The 18,828-nt window shown below is 39.2% G+C and overlaps 1 protein-coding gene across 1 annotated transcript in view; it reads right to left on the bottom strand.

Moving 5' to 3' along the window:
* dpysl3 (dihydropyrimidinase like 3) overlaps positions 1-7,348 on the bottom strand; it is an 83,322-nt gene extending 75,974 nt beyond the window's left edge. The window contains exon 1 of the mRNA XM_012958802.3: positions 6,954-7,348. Coding sequence (XP_012814256.2) covers positions 6,954-7,274 — 321 coding nt within the window. The 5' untranslated portion in view covers positions 7,275-7,348. The remainder of the gene's footprint in view (positions 1-6,953) is intronic.
* Positions 7,349-18,828: the final 11,480 nt, after the last annotated feature.

Raw genomic sequence — 18,828 nt, 5'->3', positions numbered from 1 at the left:
ACAGGTGTGTACCCTCCATTGTTTTTCCGCAAGGGATATTGTCATCTAGCCTCTTTATCTGCATGCATTGTGAGTATCTGATAACCCTGCCTCTATATGTGTCTTGGACAATAAACTTGTACTATAGTTAAACAGAAAGAACCTCTCTGGCGTCCATATTTCTACACCTGCTATTTCTACAACTACACAACTACACAGCGCTACAGTGAGTTGTAGTTTAACTACACCCTCAGCTCCATTCATGTATCTTCCACCTAAGCGAAGGCCCATCCTAAGAAAGGGAGTCGCATGTAACACATGCTCTCATATAACTACTAGCCTGGTTTTAACCATAATATAGCCAAAACAGTGTTACACTATCATCTATCCTTTTATCTATGTCTCCTCTTTGTTATTTTTCAGAAATAGGGAATGACCATGAAGTAGGGCCCCACAGGAATTTTCCTGGTATCCTGGTGCGCCAGTCCAACACTGATTTAAAGAAATGGTTAACCTGGATGGGGTTGGACAAGCTCTTGTTCTCTGAAATGAAAGTGTCCCTTTAATTTGCAATATAAACATAATTATGCTTTTTGGGCAAAATAGTGTTAATTTGATATATCTGTATTGTTTTAAAGAAAGGCTCAGCATAAGCAACCACCATTTTGCAGCCATGCTGGAGAATTAATTAATTCTAAATGTCCCAAAGTCTCAAGTAGGCATTCTTAACTGAGTCCCTATCAGATATCAAATTCAGCTACATATATAACTATATATATATAGCTATATACAGTATAGTCATAAATTCATCAAAATTCTTACTTTCATATTATGGAATAGCTTTATATGCTCAGTGCTCAGTAAGACAAATGTAAGGTACAAAAAATTGGTGTAAGTCTCCATGATTCTACCAAGATCACAGGATCAATTTTAAAAATGCTCACATTTCTCTGTATGAATTTCTTGTGAAAAACTGGTGTATAAGTTAAGAAATGCACAGAAGCAGATCGCTACAGAAGTACACTGGGCCAGTACAATTTTGTGTTAGCAGGAGCTCTGGCCCAGGGTGTCAGCTATTATAATCGGTATGAATCTCTTTATTGTGAAAAACTGGTGGCTGTAACTGAGGATACTTCTGGGAGTAACCAGCAAACTGAAGCAAGGAGCAAATATAGATGATTGTAAGTAGGAAAATGCACAGAAGTAGATCGCTACAGAAGTACACTGGGCCAGTACAATTTTCTGCTAGCAGGAGCTCTGGCCCAGGGTGTCAGCTATTATAATCATTGGAGGGTGTCTACCATTTTGCACCCCCTTCTTTTTAAAAAGGTAAAGGTAGTGTCTTAGTGCTTGCAGACTCTTGGGTTTAGATCAGCTTCCTTCCACATACAAGGCCAAGTATGCACAATTTATCTAGGCCTTACTTTTTTCTAAACATTATAGAAACATGAAAATTAGTTTTAAGCATGGATTTGTCATATGTGAGTTTCTGCTCTACAATGGACACTGCTCCATTAAGCACGTCATTATTGATTTATTGCAGAGCAAACCCATTGCACATAAATATGTTTCTTGTAGAAATTCACTATATCCAGTAGAGGTATGGGATCCCTTATCCGGAAACCCAATATTCCAAAAGCTCTGAATTACAGAAAATCCATTTCTTATGGTGTACATTCAAAGCACATAACTCAAATTTGTAAAAATTATTTCCTTTTTTTCTGTAATAATAAAACAGTACCTTTTACTTGATGATAACTAAGCTGCATGAATTCATATCAGTGGCATATCCTGTAGGGTATATTTAATGTTTAAATGATTTTTAGCAGATGTAATTCTGGATAATAGATACTATACCTATATTCCATTTAGAATTGGATGATTTTAAATCCATTGAAAAGGTCTGTGATTTCTTGTGTTCAGCTGAAACCAAATCATGTCATGTGACTTTAAAGCTCTAGACAACTGCTTTGTGAAGAGACTGTTCTACAATATCACTTTATTCTAAAAAAAATGTTTTAAAAGGGAAGTCCACCCTAAAGCAGTTGTTTTGCACAGTAAAGAAAATGAGATTTTAAGCATGTTTATAGGTCTTAAAATTATTTTTAAAAGTAATTGCTATTAAAAAGCGTTGCCTGGATGTTTATAGTGTCTGCACTTCTTGTTTTGACTCCTGACACAATGCAGCAGAAGCCAGCTGATTATATAATCTAGAGGAGAACTGACCTCTGCTACATTGTTTGAAGGCAGCACCAGAATATATAAATACCCCTTTCAATTGCAACTATCTTTATAATAAAATTAACGCTATTAAAATCCTAAATTATATTGGTAAGTTGCTTAGAATTACATTTTTTTCATTATGCAGCAAAAAAAAATAAGTATTTTGTCCAAAAACTCAAGTATTTGGTGGTGTTCCACAGACTAGAGGCCAGAAGTCTTCATGAAACATTCCTTTGGTGTCACCACAATAACCTAAAGTGCTGATCACATTATAAGTATAAAACTGATATTAATACACAAAAAAATGTCTATGTAAGATATTTCTATCTGGGACTGCGGGACCCATGGGTGTTGGTGTGAGAGGCCTGCAGGTTTAGGTGATGGCGGTGCCAGGGGATTCCAAGACTTTGGAAGATTTTCTTTAATTTTTATCAGTACTAGACTGATCAGAACAGATTGCAGATTTGTTTCTATAACTACACTGCTGAAATTTAGCACAAATGAATGTAATGGGTGTCTTAGGGCCTGCATGAAATCACAGTATGATCATGGTAAAGTTACAATACCAAATAATAGTAATAGTAATATATTTTTAGGCACCTTTTTATGGGCCAGCTCACCCCTCCTTTCAAAAATATGCTGGCCCGGGGCACTTGGTCCCAGAGTGCTTCATAATTTTCTCCCCACTTCAAGGTAGTCCTTGTACCTTGTAAAGTGGGTACATTATACCGTAAGATCCAAAGAAACTGCTGTATTGCACATGCACCCATGGCTGTGTAAGGAGTACCTGGGAGAGAGAGGAGGAAAGAATCTCCCTGTTACTGCCTGTAATGATACCATGAGCTCATGGTCCAACCAGAATGAGGATATGCAAACATCTCGTATATAGATGTCGCCTTCCCGGAGGTGAATTCTGTTTTTTTTTTGCCATGCTACTGTTACAGCTAAATGAAAACGATTCATACAATGTGCTCCACTGGAAACATGGGGAAGTCATTCATATCAGTGCCTGCTACAATATTCCAGTACAGTACTGTTACAGCCTGGCCACCCGCAGTTAGTTCTGGTTACACCCACTTACATCCTATACTACATACATCCCTATTACACCCCAACTCCAACCCTATCAGGCATATAAATATCTATGAAAAAGACGGAACATCATTTTTATTGTGTTGATCACTCAGTGCACCAATATAAAAGTGTTTCATGCTAGGGTTGCCTATTGTTGGTGGCTAAATCCGAACAAACAGGGATGGTGGCATCGGGTGGGGCAGTGACACTGGGGGGGAGGCCTGATGATATCAGGGGCAGGGTGGGGTTATTGTGTTGCTTTGATGGAGTTGGCTGGATTTCTATCCAGTAAGGTATGGGATCTATTATACAGAAACCAGGTATCTAGAAAGTTCTGAAATACTGCAATGCTAATTTAGAAAAACAATTGGTCGTTTTTGACTGATTTGCTTTTTAAATTAACTGTACTTGATGATAACTAATCCATGTTGTAAAAAAAAATTCACATTGAATATCTTAATATATACATTTTTGTTATTTATTGGCCAGATCATTGTCTGGGGTTTTAAAGGCTGAAAACAGAACAGACAGTTGAGAACCGAGCAGTTCGGTATTTCTTAGGGCTGTTTGGGTCTGAACAGCCAAACAGGCTGCACTGATTATGTCAGAAATGTAAAGATAGGCAAGGGAACTATTGGTATTGTCCTTACATTCGAAATAATCAGCAGTTCATGATGTTACGACTGTGGACCATATAACTTACTTACTGGCATGTACATAATACAGGGAGACATATTCCAATCAATGTCACTCTCCCCAACGGGCATAATTATGTAACATGTCAATAGTGCTGGCATGTAGCTGTGATACTCCTCCAGAAAAGTTACAGCTACAAAACAAGTGGAATTGTTATGAATGTCATCATTTTGCAGTTGCCCTTTATTTCTGTTTCATTTCTTTTCTATTCTATTGTAAAATGCACCACCACAAAGCATATTCATTTTGAAGCTAGATTTTTATTGTTATTCTAAGTTTTTTTATTACTGATCTTTCCTGTTTATTTTTCAGTCTGTCATTCTCCACTGCCTCGTTGCTAAGGTAAGTCGGACCCTAAAAACAAGATTTACAGTTTCTGTTTCAAACTGGAGAGGAGCAGAACCAAAGGTTAAGTACCTCAAAAATCATAAAGCGTAAAGAATAAGTCAAGTAGCAGATTGTCTTAAAATACCAGTTTCTACTCACATTCAAAGTCAATCTTAGCTACAACTCTGCTGTACAGCGCTACATACATAAATAATCTCTTTATTAGGCTCTGTAGCTATTACCCTTGTACAGGTCTGGACTGGGAGTCAGAATAGGCCCTGTCATTTCAAGTACATGGTACAAGGTATGAGATCCCTTATCCGGAAACCCAATATCCAGAAAGCTCCGAATTACGGAATGTCTGTCTCCCATAGACCCCATTTTAATCAAATAATTATGATTTTTAAAATTGATTTCCTTTTTCTATGTAAAAATAAAACAGTGCTTTGATCCCAACTAAGATATAATTAATCCTTACTGGATGTAAAATAATCCTATTGGTTTTAATTAATGTTTTGTTGATTTCCTATAGACTTATGGTATGAAGATCCAAATTACAGAAAGACCCCTTATCCGGAATACCCTTGGTCCAGAGCATTCTGGATAATGGGTCCTATACCTGTACACAGAGGCCCAAACAGCCCCCACCAGCCCACTAATTAGTGACTGTCTATGGCATCTATGGCAGCCCCTCAGAACCCACAGATTGCCATTTTGAGCCTGCCTCGTGAAACTATAACAAGCATCTAACTACTGCCTAGCTGCTGGGGATGCTGGCAGATACACTTTGTAGATTGTTAAAAGCTCAGGATGGAAATCCCTAGAATTATGCCAAGCTACACAGACCACTGACAAGACTGCATACCACAATATGCATGCCACTAGTGAACCTCTAAAGGTACCCATACATGAGCAGATTTAAGCTGCTTGTTCAGATCCTTCTGACAAATTTGGCAGCTTATCTGGGGAGCCCCAACAGGCCTACCTGACCAATTTTTGGCCAAAAATCAGCCGCATGTCAACTGGGCAGGTTTCTTTTTACCATCGGATCAAGGACCACATTGGCTCATTGATGCAGTCCTCACTCCGACGGCTTCAATTCCCATCACTGTAGGGCCAAACAATCTAATTATTCCAATATCACCCCACCTTAGGTGGGCATATAGGGGAGAAGATATGATCATCTGGCAAACTCGCCAAAATGCAGACACGTTCTCCTAAAGGTGCTGGTTACTTTCCACACAGAAGCTCCACTGACATCACTAAATGTTTGCTGCAAATGCACACACTTAGGTTTGCTGGGTAACTGCAAAATTTAATTCTAAGTAACTTCCCAATATACAGTACATTCCACATTTACTGGTTTCATAGCTTTGTCTAAATGGAATTGCTACTGAATGAAGCATTAGTTTATCTGTTTCTGTTCTTTGGTTCTGACTCCTAAAACAATGTAGCAGGAGTTATACTTATTGTCAGCTTTTTCAGCTGTCAGGAGTCAGAACCAGCAGAACTGATAATATAAAGTTACACTTAGGACTATTTTTAAAGTCAGTTTGATAATTGATAATAAATATATAGTGTAAATGTGCTTAGAATTTGGGTGAAGTGCTCATCTCTCACCCTCGGAAGCCTCTCCAGTAAAGAGTATGCAGAGAACTGCCCGCCTTTGTCTGGCTGTTTCATTGTTATGGTTGGTGTTAGTTGCTGTCAATCAGCATTCCACCATAGCACAGTCTTATGGGGGGGGGGGGGGCTGGCAGGGGGAGAGGAGGGGGGTGTGATGCGAAGTTGCAAGCAGGAGACCTTAAAGAGATACTGACACCAGAATTAAAACTTATCTTAACATTGTATTTCCATGCTACTTATAATTTTGCCTTGAAAGCATTTGCCTGATGCTTTTACATTCCCTATCTGATCCCCCATGTTCCTCTATGAGGGGGCTGCCATATTTGTGCAGCAGGAGGCCATTAGCATTAGAAGCTGTAACTGACAGGCTGAGAAGGGACAGTCAAGTTGGAAATACAGTCAGGTTTAGGGACTTTAATTAACAATTACATACAAAAGCAGCCCTATCAGCAAAAAATGATCAACATGGTCCATAGGGAATCTTCTATGTACATTTATATTATGAAGAGTAGTTTTTTAGTGTCGGTATCACTGTAATGGCAGTTAGTGAAGTTTTATAAAAGTTAGCAAAACAACTGGGGAAAGTAATTAGGGACACAGTGGCCCCTGGGCAGATGCCCCTTTTGCCTTTTATTAAAGCAGCCCTGTGTTTCTGTGCAGGTGAGTATTCCCTGCCATTTTACATTGGTTCCGCACCTCATGGAAGGATGCTCTCCAGCATGCCCTGACTGACTGACACCCAATATACACCCTGGCATTTAAAATACACTGCACAAGTACATATTTATGAGGTGTTTATTTCATCCTTTACAGTGATATAAATCTTTAAGCTTTTATTAATGTGCTGCTACAGTGTTCACTTTGGCACACAGGGGGTTACCAGGCTGTAGTATGTGTATAGTTACAAGCTGATTCTGTGAGCTGCAGTTTAAAACTATCTGTACAGCTGGAATAATAAATATTATTATAGGACAAATACAGTTCAGATCAAGCTTATGCCCCCACCCCTCCCACTTATGAGACATTACCTCTTTCTCGTCCAGATTCTGCAGAGCTTCTTTGCCGGGGGTGGTGCTGATCTCCACTTTCGGGGGCTCAGCTTCATTGCTGCTCTGATTGTTCTTCTCCTGGGGGTTGTTGGCATTGCCTGGGCGCATAGGGGTGCCTCTCCTGCCGGGCTGCCCCACGGTCAGGGAGTCAAAGTCAATTGTTTTACTTTCATAAGCTCCCTCCACATTGCAGAACATCCCTCCGTACTTTACCCTGGGCACTTGGCTGGCGGTGCCTGGGCGGGCCAGGTACACTGGCAGGTCGTCTTCCCTGTCCCATTCCCTGTTGCCTGATGCCATGGCTGAGAGACAGAGAGGAGCTGCAGCAGCAAGTCACACTCCGGGCAGCGAGCAGCACATAAATGAGGAGAAGCGATGCAGCTTCCAGCCTGAGAGGGCAGCACTGAGTGAGACCCATGAAATGAACACACACATACAGGAGATACAGGCTCCTCATCACCAGTACCAGTCCTCATATGGAGAGGCCGAAGGTCAAGTGTTAGTGCACTCTCCAGGGTGTCCCTGAGCCTGTGCTCCTCCCTGCAGGCAACTCTCCTTCCTTCCCTATTCATTGCATGCATTTTTATATACTTTTTTTTAATAGTAGTGACAAATTTAACATTTTCTTTCCACAATTATGTTAAAATGAACATAAAATGCACATGATTGGTATGTATATTTGTCTATTTGTCCTATAATATACAGATAGTGTACAGATAGTTTTAAACTGCTGCTCACAGAATCAGCTCATAACTATATTCCACTACAAACTGTAGCAGCACATTAAAAAAAGTTTATTACTATTAAGATATTACTGCAAAGGATAAATAAACACCCCACAATTATGTACATGTGCAGTGTGGGGGGGGGGGGGGGAGGTTGTTTTGCCTTAGTGTATTTCAAATGCCAGGGTGTATTTTGAATTTCAGTCAGGGCATGCTGAACTTTCATGCAGTGGAGAACCACTAATGCATAAATTAAATCCTAGGGAATACACAGAAAACACAGGGCCACTTTAATAAAAGGGGCATCTCTCCAGGGGCCACTGCAGTAGGGTAACTTGGTTATGCTGGGCCCCCCTGCAGAAAAAGCTTTTCAGGGGGCCCAGTGTGAATAGTGCCTCCTCCCCCACCCCCTCTCCGGGCACCAACTGCACCGCATCTCCTGGCCCCAAAGGCACAGGTGTATTTAAGGTAGGAGAGGGGCCGGGGCCCCCCTGCTGCCCGTGTTCCCTGTGACCACAGGGTCTGCTGCATATATAGTTACGCTACTGGGCCTCTGCGATCTTAATACCTTTCCACAGTTTTGCTTTTATACAACTTTGCAAACTGCCATTCAAGTCTGCTATTTGCAATTGTGCATCCTGCCCCCCTGAGCTTTCAGAAGGAGGCAGCTCTACAAATCAATGAGCCAATGTGGGCCTTGATCCAATGGGAAGATGAAACCTGCCCAACTGATATCTGGCTGACTTTTGGTCAGACATCGGTCAGGTAGGCCTGTCGGGTGTCCCCAAATTGATCTGAAGGACCCGAATTATTAACTTAAATCTGCTTGAGACATGTCCAGTTTTTAATTGCCTCTGTACACCACAATAACACCGGGCCAGCCTCCCTCTGGTTTGACAGTTCTATAATGGCTTGAGGGGAAAACTTCTGTGTGGGATGATGGGGGCCCAACAAGTGGAGGGCCCGCCAAGTCCTTCAAATGGCCCTAAGAAAACATTATGGAACACTATTGTATACCTTATGTTGGTATAACAAATAGTTTAGTAAGGTCACCCTGAGAGAAATTACCTTATAAGGTCAAATTTCCAAAACCTCAGAACATGTTTTTTCCCTATAAAAATGTGCCTCAGGCTGGAGATATGGGGCTTAGGGGACCTGAACTGGGTCAAAGTCACAGCACATTTCCCTGCATTCTTCTGCAGATGTTTTACTGGAGGTGTCGCAGAGACCCCTATTCATCAGGTGCTGGGACATAACTCACTCTAAATCTCTGAGGTAGGTTTTTATACTGGATGCAAAGTCCTTCCTGGATATTTAGAGTAAATCTGGTATATGGAGTGGTTTTATATGTTACTTTTATACCTGCCACTGGAAACTTAGCTGGTTTCCTTTATATAGATATTATTGCCCAAGACATGAGCATTTACACATATATCACCTACTTATTATAGCACAAGTTTTGCCTTAAAATTATGCACTTTTTAAATTCTGCTTATGATTAGTACCTGCCTACATTCCATCCAAATTCATTATTTCTCCACTTGTGGGTACCAGCTTTCAGCCTTCAGCTGAGGATCAGGGGAGGAGGGTGAAAATTATGTCCGGGGAGATACCTATAGCAGGCTCTGAAACTGAAAAATGAAAATGTCATCTTCCAATGCATCTCGAGAGGCATGGTGCACCAATGGATGAGGAAGATCCCCTTGTTTAAGCAACTGCCAAGATCAATGGCATAATGGAATTTGACCATACCCTATACCACACATGCAGCGATTTGCTGGACCACCAGCAGATCAGAATCTAAGAAGATAGTGCCAGGAAAGTGTGCAAATATATACTGAACTGTGCCTCTGGTATGGTAACACGAATACACACTTTCATATTGCATATAAACATGGCACTGAACATGAAACACACCATCAAGACACATTCTACTTGCATATATTCATTGCACTGCATATGACATGCCCCAGCAAGGCACCTTTAGATTATGTTCGCTGCAGGAATAAAACTTAGCTTCCCTTGCTTTTACTAGTAATATATAATTAATGCACCTTCTAATTATATGTTCCTTTGTTGATGATTGAATGAGTATTGATGAAATAAATACACCGCTAGTTACCAAAAATTTAATTACACTTGCAAATTACCTAAATGCCATCAACATTTCCACATTATTAATGTTATTATTAAAGCTGTTATTTATACTTTAGTGCGGATATTTGGGAAGGACAGCAAGATCAGGAAGCAACAGATAAAACAGACCACACACAGCAATAAATAAACCTGTGGGAATATGTGCCTACCCCTAGTTCCGGCTTTGAAAGTGTACATTTAAGTTGCATGGTATGGGCTGCAGGGGGGTACCTAGTGCAGATAGATAGAGAACCAAGGGGCCTGAGGTGCCTGAGCTTGAGAGAGAAAGTGCCAAGAGGTCCGGGACTGTACCTGGAGAAAGGCAGTGTTTGGAAAAGTGCAGCAGTGAAGCAGGCTAGGTGGCCTGGCTGATAGAAAGAGTTATCTCTGAACTTTATGTAATAGGGTCTTAACCTCGTGCTGGTGCAGAGTCTGGTAGAGGCCCTGGGGTAGTCAGGAAAACTGTAATCTCATCTATCAGAGACTGTTATATGTTTGGTGTCTTATGATGACAAGCACCCTGTTATTATGTCTTTTTAGCTGAATAAAGTAGTCTTATTTCCCTTCATTTTTGTGTCCCTGTGTCTTCTGTACATAAGAAACCTAATTACCTACAATTTCAAAAGCTAATCTTCCCACAAACATTAATATCTGGGGGGGAAAGGGGTTGGCTGGCAGGTGGGTACCCCTGAGATGTTACATACAGTCATACAGTCTCTAATGATTTGTGACTCCATGAGCAAATATTCACAAGATACTCAAAGGACGCATAAGGAAGAGTCGTAAATACACAGACCAGCTTTCCTCAAAATGTCCCCAGGAACTTCTTTAGTGGGAAGTGCTGGAGATTTAAGGAACAGTCGCATATTCTCCATTCATGTGAGTATCAGGTGACAGTGATAGTTTTGGGGCATATCAGCCAGAATACTCCCCATGTGCCAGCAGTCTTACTGCATAAAAAATTGAAGCTTCTGAGCCAAAACATTATTTATTTATACCATTTGGATCTACTACTTTGCAGAATGAAGGAAGTAATATATATTTTGCTTTAGACTGTTCTATACAATTAAACAAAAATGACGGACTGTAAAACTGCTTTCCCCAGCCTGAGTGCTGAAGAACAGCATTCCTCAAGTTCAGCTATGATGCTAATTATGTAAAATTAATGTGTGTAAAACTTTTCCTGTTACTGTCCCTTTAAGCTTGTGCAGGATATGAATATGGTGCTTAAGAAAGAAAAATTAAAACCACCCTTCCGATAATCAGGCCTAATTAGACAGGTTTAGGGTTGAATGAATTAAACTGCTACTATGGACTTACTAAAGGCAGAACCTTATGTCTTGACAAATGCCTATAAACATGTGCAGACAGCTAAGCTTACTCATCGTAAATGTTTCTTCTGCCCTATATATTATGCAGTGTGCATGATCCAGAAGGTTTTTTTTAACTGACCTCACAATACAAGTTTGGTGAATTGGTTTGCACAATGTCTCTTAAAATACATACTTATAGTTGCATCTGATGATCATTAAACAATGTTTGGAAGGGCCATTGCCAGAAACCTAATATATTACTTTGGCTAAATATAATGATAGAACTTTAAAAGGTTCATTTTCCCTTTCAAAATGCGCAGCTGCGATATCGGTCGACTTGCCAATCGGCCAGGTCAGAAAATTTTGATCGGGCGCCATAGAAGGCGCCTGAGCAAAATCTGCCGTCAGGGCTGAATCGGCAGAAGGAGGTAGAAATCCTATTGTTTTTTACCTCCTTATCTGCTGTTTCAGCCATGACGGTGTGTGGCGGATCTGACGATGTTTCGTGCGACCATCGTCAGATCGCCACGTGTGTGGCCACCTTTAGTGTTTACTAAAGTTTCTGTCTTCTCTCCCCTTTCATCAAACAATGTCTAAAGGCCCAAACTGATATTCATTTAGTCCCACCAACCAGAATGGAGTATTTCCACAACTTGTGTTTTATACCCCCCTTCTTCTTCTTCTTCTTCTTCTTCTTCTTTAGATTATAAACTACTTGTACTGAACAGGGCTGTTTTTGCCTCACATATTGGTAAATATTTGCATGTCATTTGTATGTTTGGAATATTATGAAATATGTTGGTGCTTGATAAATACATATTAATAATAATTTATACTATAGCTCACTTTTTTAGAAGTAATGGGACGGACTTCTCAAAGTCAGTCAAACACATTTCTTCCTCTGTTACCTTTTTAAAGACTAACCTATAACTCCGCAATATTAATTTTCTCTCCCCAGATGATAAGTTAACTTTTAGTATGTTATATGTCCTGTTCCTAGCAACTTTGCCAGTGGTCTTCATTATTTATTTTTTATTGTTTTTAGCTATTTGCCTTCCGTTTCTGCTTTAAAATATAAAAAATGAAGACCTATTGCAAATTGTGAACATCAATGTCTATATCATACTAAAAGTTAAAGTAAAGGTGAACCACCCCTTTAAAATCTAATATTGTAGCTAAAACAGATTACAATTCACATTTGGTACTACAGACATGTTAAAGGCAGAATCCTGCACAAAAATCCATTTTTTCAAAAGTTCAAACAGTTTTTTTTCACATTTAATTTCACATGGGGCTAGCCATGGTCTTCATTTCCCAGGGTGCCACAGCCATATGACATATACTCTGATAAAATTCAGACACACTTTACTGCTGTGCTGCAAATTAGAGTGATATCACCCCCTCCCAGCAGCCAATCAGCAGAACAATGGGAAGGGAGCAAGATAGCAGCTACTAGTAGACAAGAGAATAGCACTAAATAGTAAGAAATCCAAGTCTGGCTTCGGACTCCTCCATTTACATGGAAGAAGGAGAAACTGCTATCGGTAAGTAGGGATGCACTCAGTTTGGGATTTGGCCAAGATTCTGCCTTTTTCAGCAGGATTCAGATCTGGACGAATCCATCCTCATGGCCAAACCAAATTCTTAAAATAATGTGACTTTTTGTCACATAAACACGGAAGTTCTTTATCACGCATGCAGCATGTAGTTCTCTTTGACCCTTCCTTGTCCTAATTTGCATTTGCATATTCGGTTTGGTATCTGGCAGAATCATTCACAAAGAATTTGGGGGTTTGGCTGAATCCAAAAATAGTAGATTCGGTGCATCCCTATCTGAAAGCAGTTCTAATGTGCAGCGCTGGCTCCTTCTGAAAGCTCAGACTCAGGCACAATGCACTGAGATGGCTGCCTACACGCCTATATTACAGCTAAAAAAATACATTTGTTGGTTCAAGAATACGATTTTAAATGGTAGAGTGAATTATTTGCTATGTAAACGGTGTAATTTAGAAATTAAAAGTACACTATAAAACTCCTGAGAGTATCCCTTTAATTAAATTATAACTACTTGGAACCTGATCTGTAGCATTCTTTCCTAAATAATGAATTGAATTCAGAAGGGTACAAGCGCTATTATATATGGATGCAGAGAGATGGTCACTGATCCTTTGGATTAGTAGGGAATGCACAGAAAAATAAAGTTCAGTGCTTAAGCTGGAGTCACATAAAAAGCAGACATACCACAAAACAGAGTACAGTGCTATTTGTGATTAGTGGAAACATGGCTTTGAATTCTAATTACCCAACTTTCACAGCAAGCAGGGGAAACAGAACCTGATAGGTTGGATAGGTTTAGCTAAAGATTCTCAATGATTTTGGATCAGAATTTTTGATAATGTAACTCTTTGTTCAGGAGCTCTTCAGTTTGGAATTTCAGCAGCTATCTGGTTGCTATTGTCCAGTTTACCCTATTAGTAAGGCAGTGTCTTGAACGTCATACTGGAAGATGAATAAAGAAGGGACTGAATAGATAATCTATATCATAATAGGCAACCTGTTAAAGAATCTTACCAAATTGGCATACACATAGCAGTTGATTTTAAACAAACAAACAAACTCCACAGATCTAACTGTAAAAAACCATTTCCGAATATTAAGATAGAACCTTCTTTCTTCTAATTGGAGTTGTAGAAGATAAAATTGTTACAAACATATTACATTTATGGGATCTATGAACTGGTATTTTACAAATACAAACTATGCAATACTTCAAAGCTTTCTGGATAACAGATTTCAAAATAATAGATCCCATAAGTGTACAACTAGGAACTGGGGAGAATAATAGAAACCAGACTTTGTCTGAGGGACAGCAATTGCAGTGTTTGTTTTGTTGTAATTTTCCAGAATGTTCCCATATAGGAAAGCCTATTGCTTTTTAATAATAGAGCTAAGGAAGGTTGGTATTGTTCTTTCAGCACCTTGATCCACCTTTGCTGAGAGAATAGATGATGAATGTAAGCTCATACTGAGCCTGAAAGATGAGCTCTCAGTCAGCACCATCCTATCAAACTGAGCTTTATCTAAGGGTTGACTAACTAATCTGTAACTGACGTACACTGCAAGTGGGTTCACAAATGCAAATAAGTATTAAACACAGAGATGCTTTTTATGTACTGTTTAGTTCTGATCATCTTGTGAGAATTTATATTAGGTCTATAAATAAATAATTGGCATGCCAAGCTTTCTGCTTTAGTTTACCTGTTTCTACAGTGTCCAAATGACTCATTAATTAACTAGCAGAATATCAAGTGATATCTGTCTGTGAAATAATGAATGGTGATTGTACCGTGTACACCAGTGATGTCAAACATCCAACACTAGCTATTGTGATTATATTAGGTTGGCATTCGCCTTCCAACAGTTGGTGGGACACAAGTTTGGCATTACGTTTGCAATATTTATATATATTTACAGTATATACAAAGAGCAGCAAGCAGGATTGATGTTTCTCAGTTGCATGTCAAAATGAATGTACCTGTACCAAAATACAACACTTTCCCTTGTGAGTCTAAGCCTTTCCTTTATGAAGTTGCTCTGTGCTCTGTTTCTGTTAAAATGTTGGTTGCAATGTCAGCCAAAGCTTTGAGGGTCCCTGAGGGGTAGGTCTAAAGTTTGGGAACCCCTGCCTGTGGTCTTCCTACCAAAAACAAGGGCCACTGTCAGGTTGCTTTTTTATGACTGACTCAGCTTTACTATTATTGCAAACTTGTCAGAACCATTTAAATAAGTAATTGTTTGCAGTGAAGCATCACCTTTGTATAGTTAGTGAAATGAAATATAGCATGGCCCTTGGCTATATCTGGCACTGCAAAGCCCTATGTACTGTAATCAGCGCCAAACCAGCTAGAATATAGTTGCCAAAATGTTTTGTTGCAGGAGAGCCAAAATCCTAATGAATGATCTGGTTTCTTTCATAGCTGATGGAGATCATGGTATACCAGTGTTAGTGTGCTTAATGCATGTTTGATCTTTGACTTGATTAGCAAAATTAAAAATAGATTTATTTTATGATTTTTTCCAGATGGACAATGAATGTCAGGATGCACTAATAAGATTTATTACTGCACAGAGTAAAAATACTATCTGTTCTAAGAAACTCATCTAAAATATGACATTACAAAATAACAATAAAACATGATGATATTCCCATATGGCCATATATCTGTAATGTTGGTTTACTCTAAATTCACTTTTTTATTTTGGTTTTGAGTATGAGCTACAAATCAAAGGGCAAATGAATTATGAGCAATGAACAGAATATTCATGTTTCATAAACATTTTTTTACATTTTGACGATTCATCCACAGTAAGTGGATCAGCATAAAGTTCTTTTTTCTGGCCCCCCACAAAAGGGTGTTTTCAGCTAAAATGACTTGGAAATGCTCACTGTTGAATGAGGAGTGGTAGCAGGCAGAGAAGGGCACTTTGACCAACATGGTTTCCTAAGAGGAGTCCAAGCCCAGACTGGGATTCAAAATATGTCCTGGCATTTCAAGAACACAGAGGCCCAAACAGCCCCCCACAGGCCCAATAAATAGTGACTGTCTATAGCATCTTACAGCACCCCCCTCTGGCATTTGCCAGAATCCACAGATTGCCTGTCCGGGCCTGGAGGAGTCATATGTTTCTAGGAGGGGTGGTTGAAGTTATAGCCCCCCCCCATGCTATTTAAGTATATTCTAGTATATGTATTTATTTAGTTACAAATGTGTTGAGATTTCCTTTACCCTGCTAACTTGCATATTACTAGTAGCTTTACTTTTGACTGATCCTGGGCAAATGTAGTGCCTTTTATTACATATGGGGGTAAGACTAATAAAGAAAAACATCTCAAATTCTGTTAATGTATATATATGAATATATATGTGTATGTATTTGTAAATATCAAAACAGGATCTAGTTTAGGAGCATTTCTATTTTGCTGCAGTTCCCCAGTAATCCTTTACAGTTGCTTCTTTGCAGTCAGAAGGCCCAGTCTGCGGAATGGCTGGCTTATGTCATGGATGAGAGATAGGACATCTGCCCTATGGTCAATGTAGACAACAAGGCAGGGGATGACAGACTAGCCACTGAGTCATCCAGCTTTGTGGCTCACTTACCCTGGCAATCACAATGTATTTTTAAAGGGGATCTTCACCAACAATTGTTACTTGCCTAATGAAAGAGAATATAATTGCAAGCAATTTTCATATGTAAGTTTATTAAAAATTCTCAGTGGTTTTAAAGTTACTTTTTGGTAGTAATTACTACTGAATGCATTACTACTGAATGAATTGAGTCAGAAACAGAGAAGAAAAAAACAAATACTACTTTTGACTGCAATTATATTTACGAATAACTAACCATTTATGAATAACCATTAAAAAATGTTTCTTGGAGAGATAATGAGAAACATCTTCTGACCTAACACTTGGGGGGGTGGGTACTGAACCAAAATTATCACATAAGGTTTTCAGGCAGTGTGAGACATATACAGCAGGCAAATACAGGACTGAAAAACAAGGCACAGTTTATTGTTTACAGGGCTTTGTATGCATTGTATGCAAAAAATAATTTGCCTATAAACTGCTAAGGGGTACATTATCATACCATTTTGCCTTCAAATGTAAAAACAATTAAGCATTTCTCTGATGTTGTTGCAGAGTCTGCTGTTGTTCCTGCTTTTATCTTTTAGAAACATAAGGCAGCCAGATTATTGGCAGTAGAAGAGTTCTCTTATGAAAAGGAAGTTTTTATTATTCTTTAAATCATTTTTTGTTTGTTTGTTTGTTTTAGGGGATACCTGTACCAAAATTGGTAACTGAGCTGTTATGACAGTGCTTAAAATGAATTCGTACTTGGGGAAACATATTTCTAGGCCCCTCCTAGTGTAGTAAATGTTTGTGTGCAATGCTAATGATTTTTTGTTATTTTGAGCATATTTAATATAGCTTTTGTAAACCAAAAAGTATGTATCAATTGATTCACTTATCAGTAAATGAAAGGACAAACTTTTAATCTGCAGTTATAAAAGATAGACTCCAAAATGGGAATCGTGCCCAAAGGACAGTATTTTATGCCTATTTAGTCATTCCATGCTTTTATGTAAATAGACTGTCAAATGTTTGCAGGTCACAAGTGAAACAGATCATGCAGATGTTCATTAGAAACACTTTAATGCTGTTGCCATGGAATAATCTGCGTATGTAAACAGAGCCAGACAATCACTTTAGGAGCCAGTTCTACTTTATAGCATGTGGCACTCGGCCAGCAAACTCCAGCAATTACATCACTTGGTGGAACAGAGAGATGCAAAAAAAAAAAAGCAAATTAAAAAGTGTATGAGACCGGACAGCCAACACGTCTACTTTGTTAGCCATGAACCCAGATACGCCCTTCATATGGGCTAAACTACTTAAATATAATGTACTGGGTAACAGCCTGGATAAATTGGCACAGGCTTAGGGGCATAGTTAGGATTGCTGTGTTAATGAGACACAGAAATAAGTGTAGCATATTGCTTTGTAATTCATTGTAAATCCCTGCGATGCTCTTGTGTTTAAATGACACCATAAGAAATGAATGTGCTGAATATCTGATAAAAATCAAAAATACATTACCAAGCCATCCTTTAAAAAATTTGTTTGTCTTTTACTATGATAAAGGAATATATATTCCATCATGCTGGCCGGATAATGAACCCTAACGTCTGGTTGGAATCGTTTAATTCTCTTGTTAAAGGGTTTTCCAAATGTGAGGTCCTGTCGTAGGTCTGAGCTGCACGCACAGGTACCAGTTGCCCTATTGTCCTTAGTGCATCTACCAGGGATTAAAACAATATTTAGCCCCACGTAAAACTGGAAAAACATTTTATCTAAATGTCTTATTTAGCATCCTGATAAGGGAGCAGTTCTCAGAACTATTGATGCATTGAAGAAAAACACCAATTCAGATGATATATTAACATCAGGAAAGGGTAGGGTGTTGGAATGGGGAGTCCAGGGACAACCAGGGCAGATACCTTAGGGGCCCCCCACCCCAATCATGAGCTCCTTTGAGTGTCAAACCTGACACCACCCCCTGCATACCATTATAGGAATAGTTCAGTGTAAAAATTAAACTGTGTAAAATAAAAAGACATTTGTAATATAGTTTGTTAGGCAAAAACGTAATCTATAAAGGCTGGCGTGAACGGATGTTTAACATAATAGCCAGAACACTACTTCCTCCTTTACAGCTCTCTAAGCTATTAGCAGTCAGTAACCAATCAGTGACTTGAGGGGGGGGCATGGGACATAACTGTTCAGTTGGTTTGCTATTGAATCTGACCTGCGTGCTGTGGCCCCCCTAAAGTTACAGGGGGTAATGGTTGTTTGTGCATGTTTTTCCCTACGCGCTTACATATTGCTCTGCTGTGCCCCCTCTGCTTTTTTTGCAAATCGCAGTGAAATGTGAAATGCGCACAAAAATTTGCAAATGAAATTGCGATTTGCATGAGAATGCCCTCTCTGCATTTTTATTATGTGCGAAAAAAACGCCAATTTTCTCATATTTGCAAATATAAGTTTACAAGTTGCAAAATCAGTTTACCCAATATTTTTTCTAAAGTTGTCTCATAACTTGGATGCAGATTGTGCGCAT

This window comes from Xenopus tropicalis, chromosome 3, assembly GCF_000004195.4.
Source record: "Xenopus tropicalis strain Nigerian chromosome 3, UCB_Xtro_10.0, whole genome shotgun sequence".
NCBI lineage: Eukaryota > Metazoa > Chordata > Amphibia > Anura > Pipidae > Xenopus > Xenopus tropicalis.
Note: the sequence above shows the minus strand (reverse complement) of the source record. Positions and strands in the feature narration are given on the sequence as shown.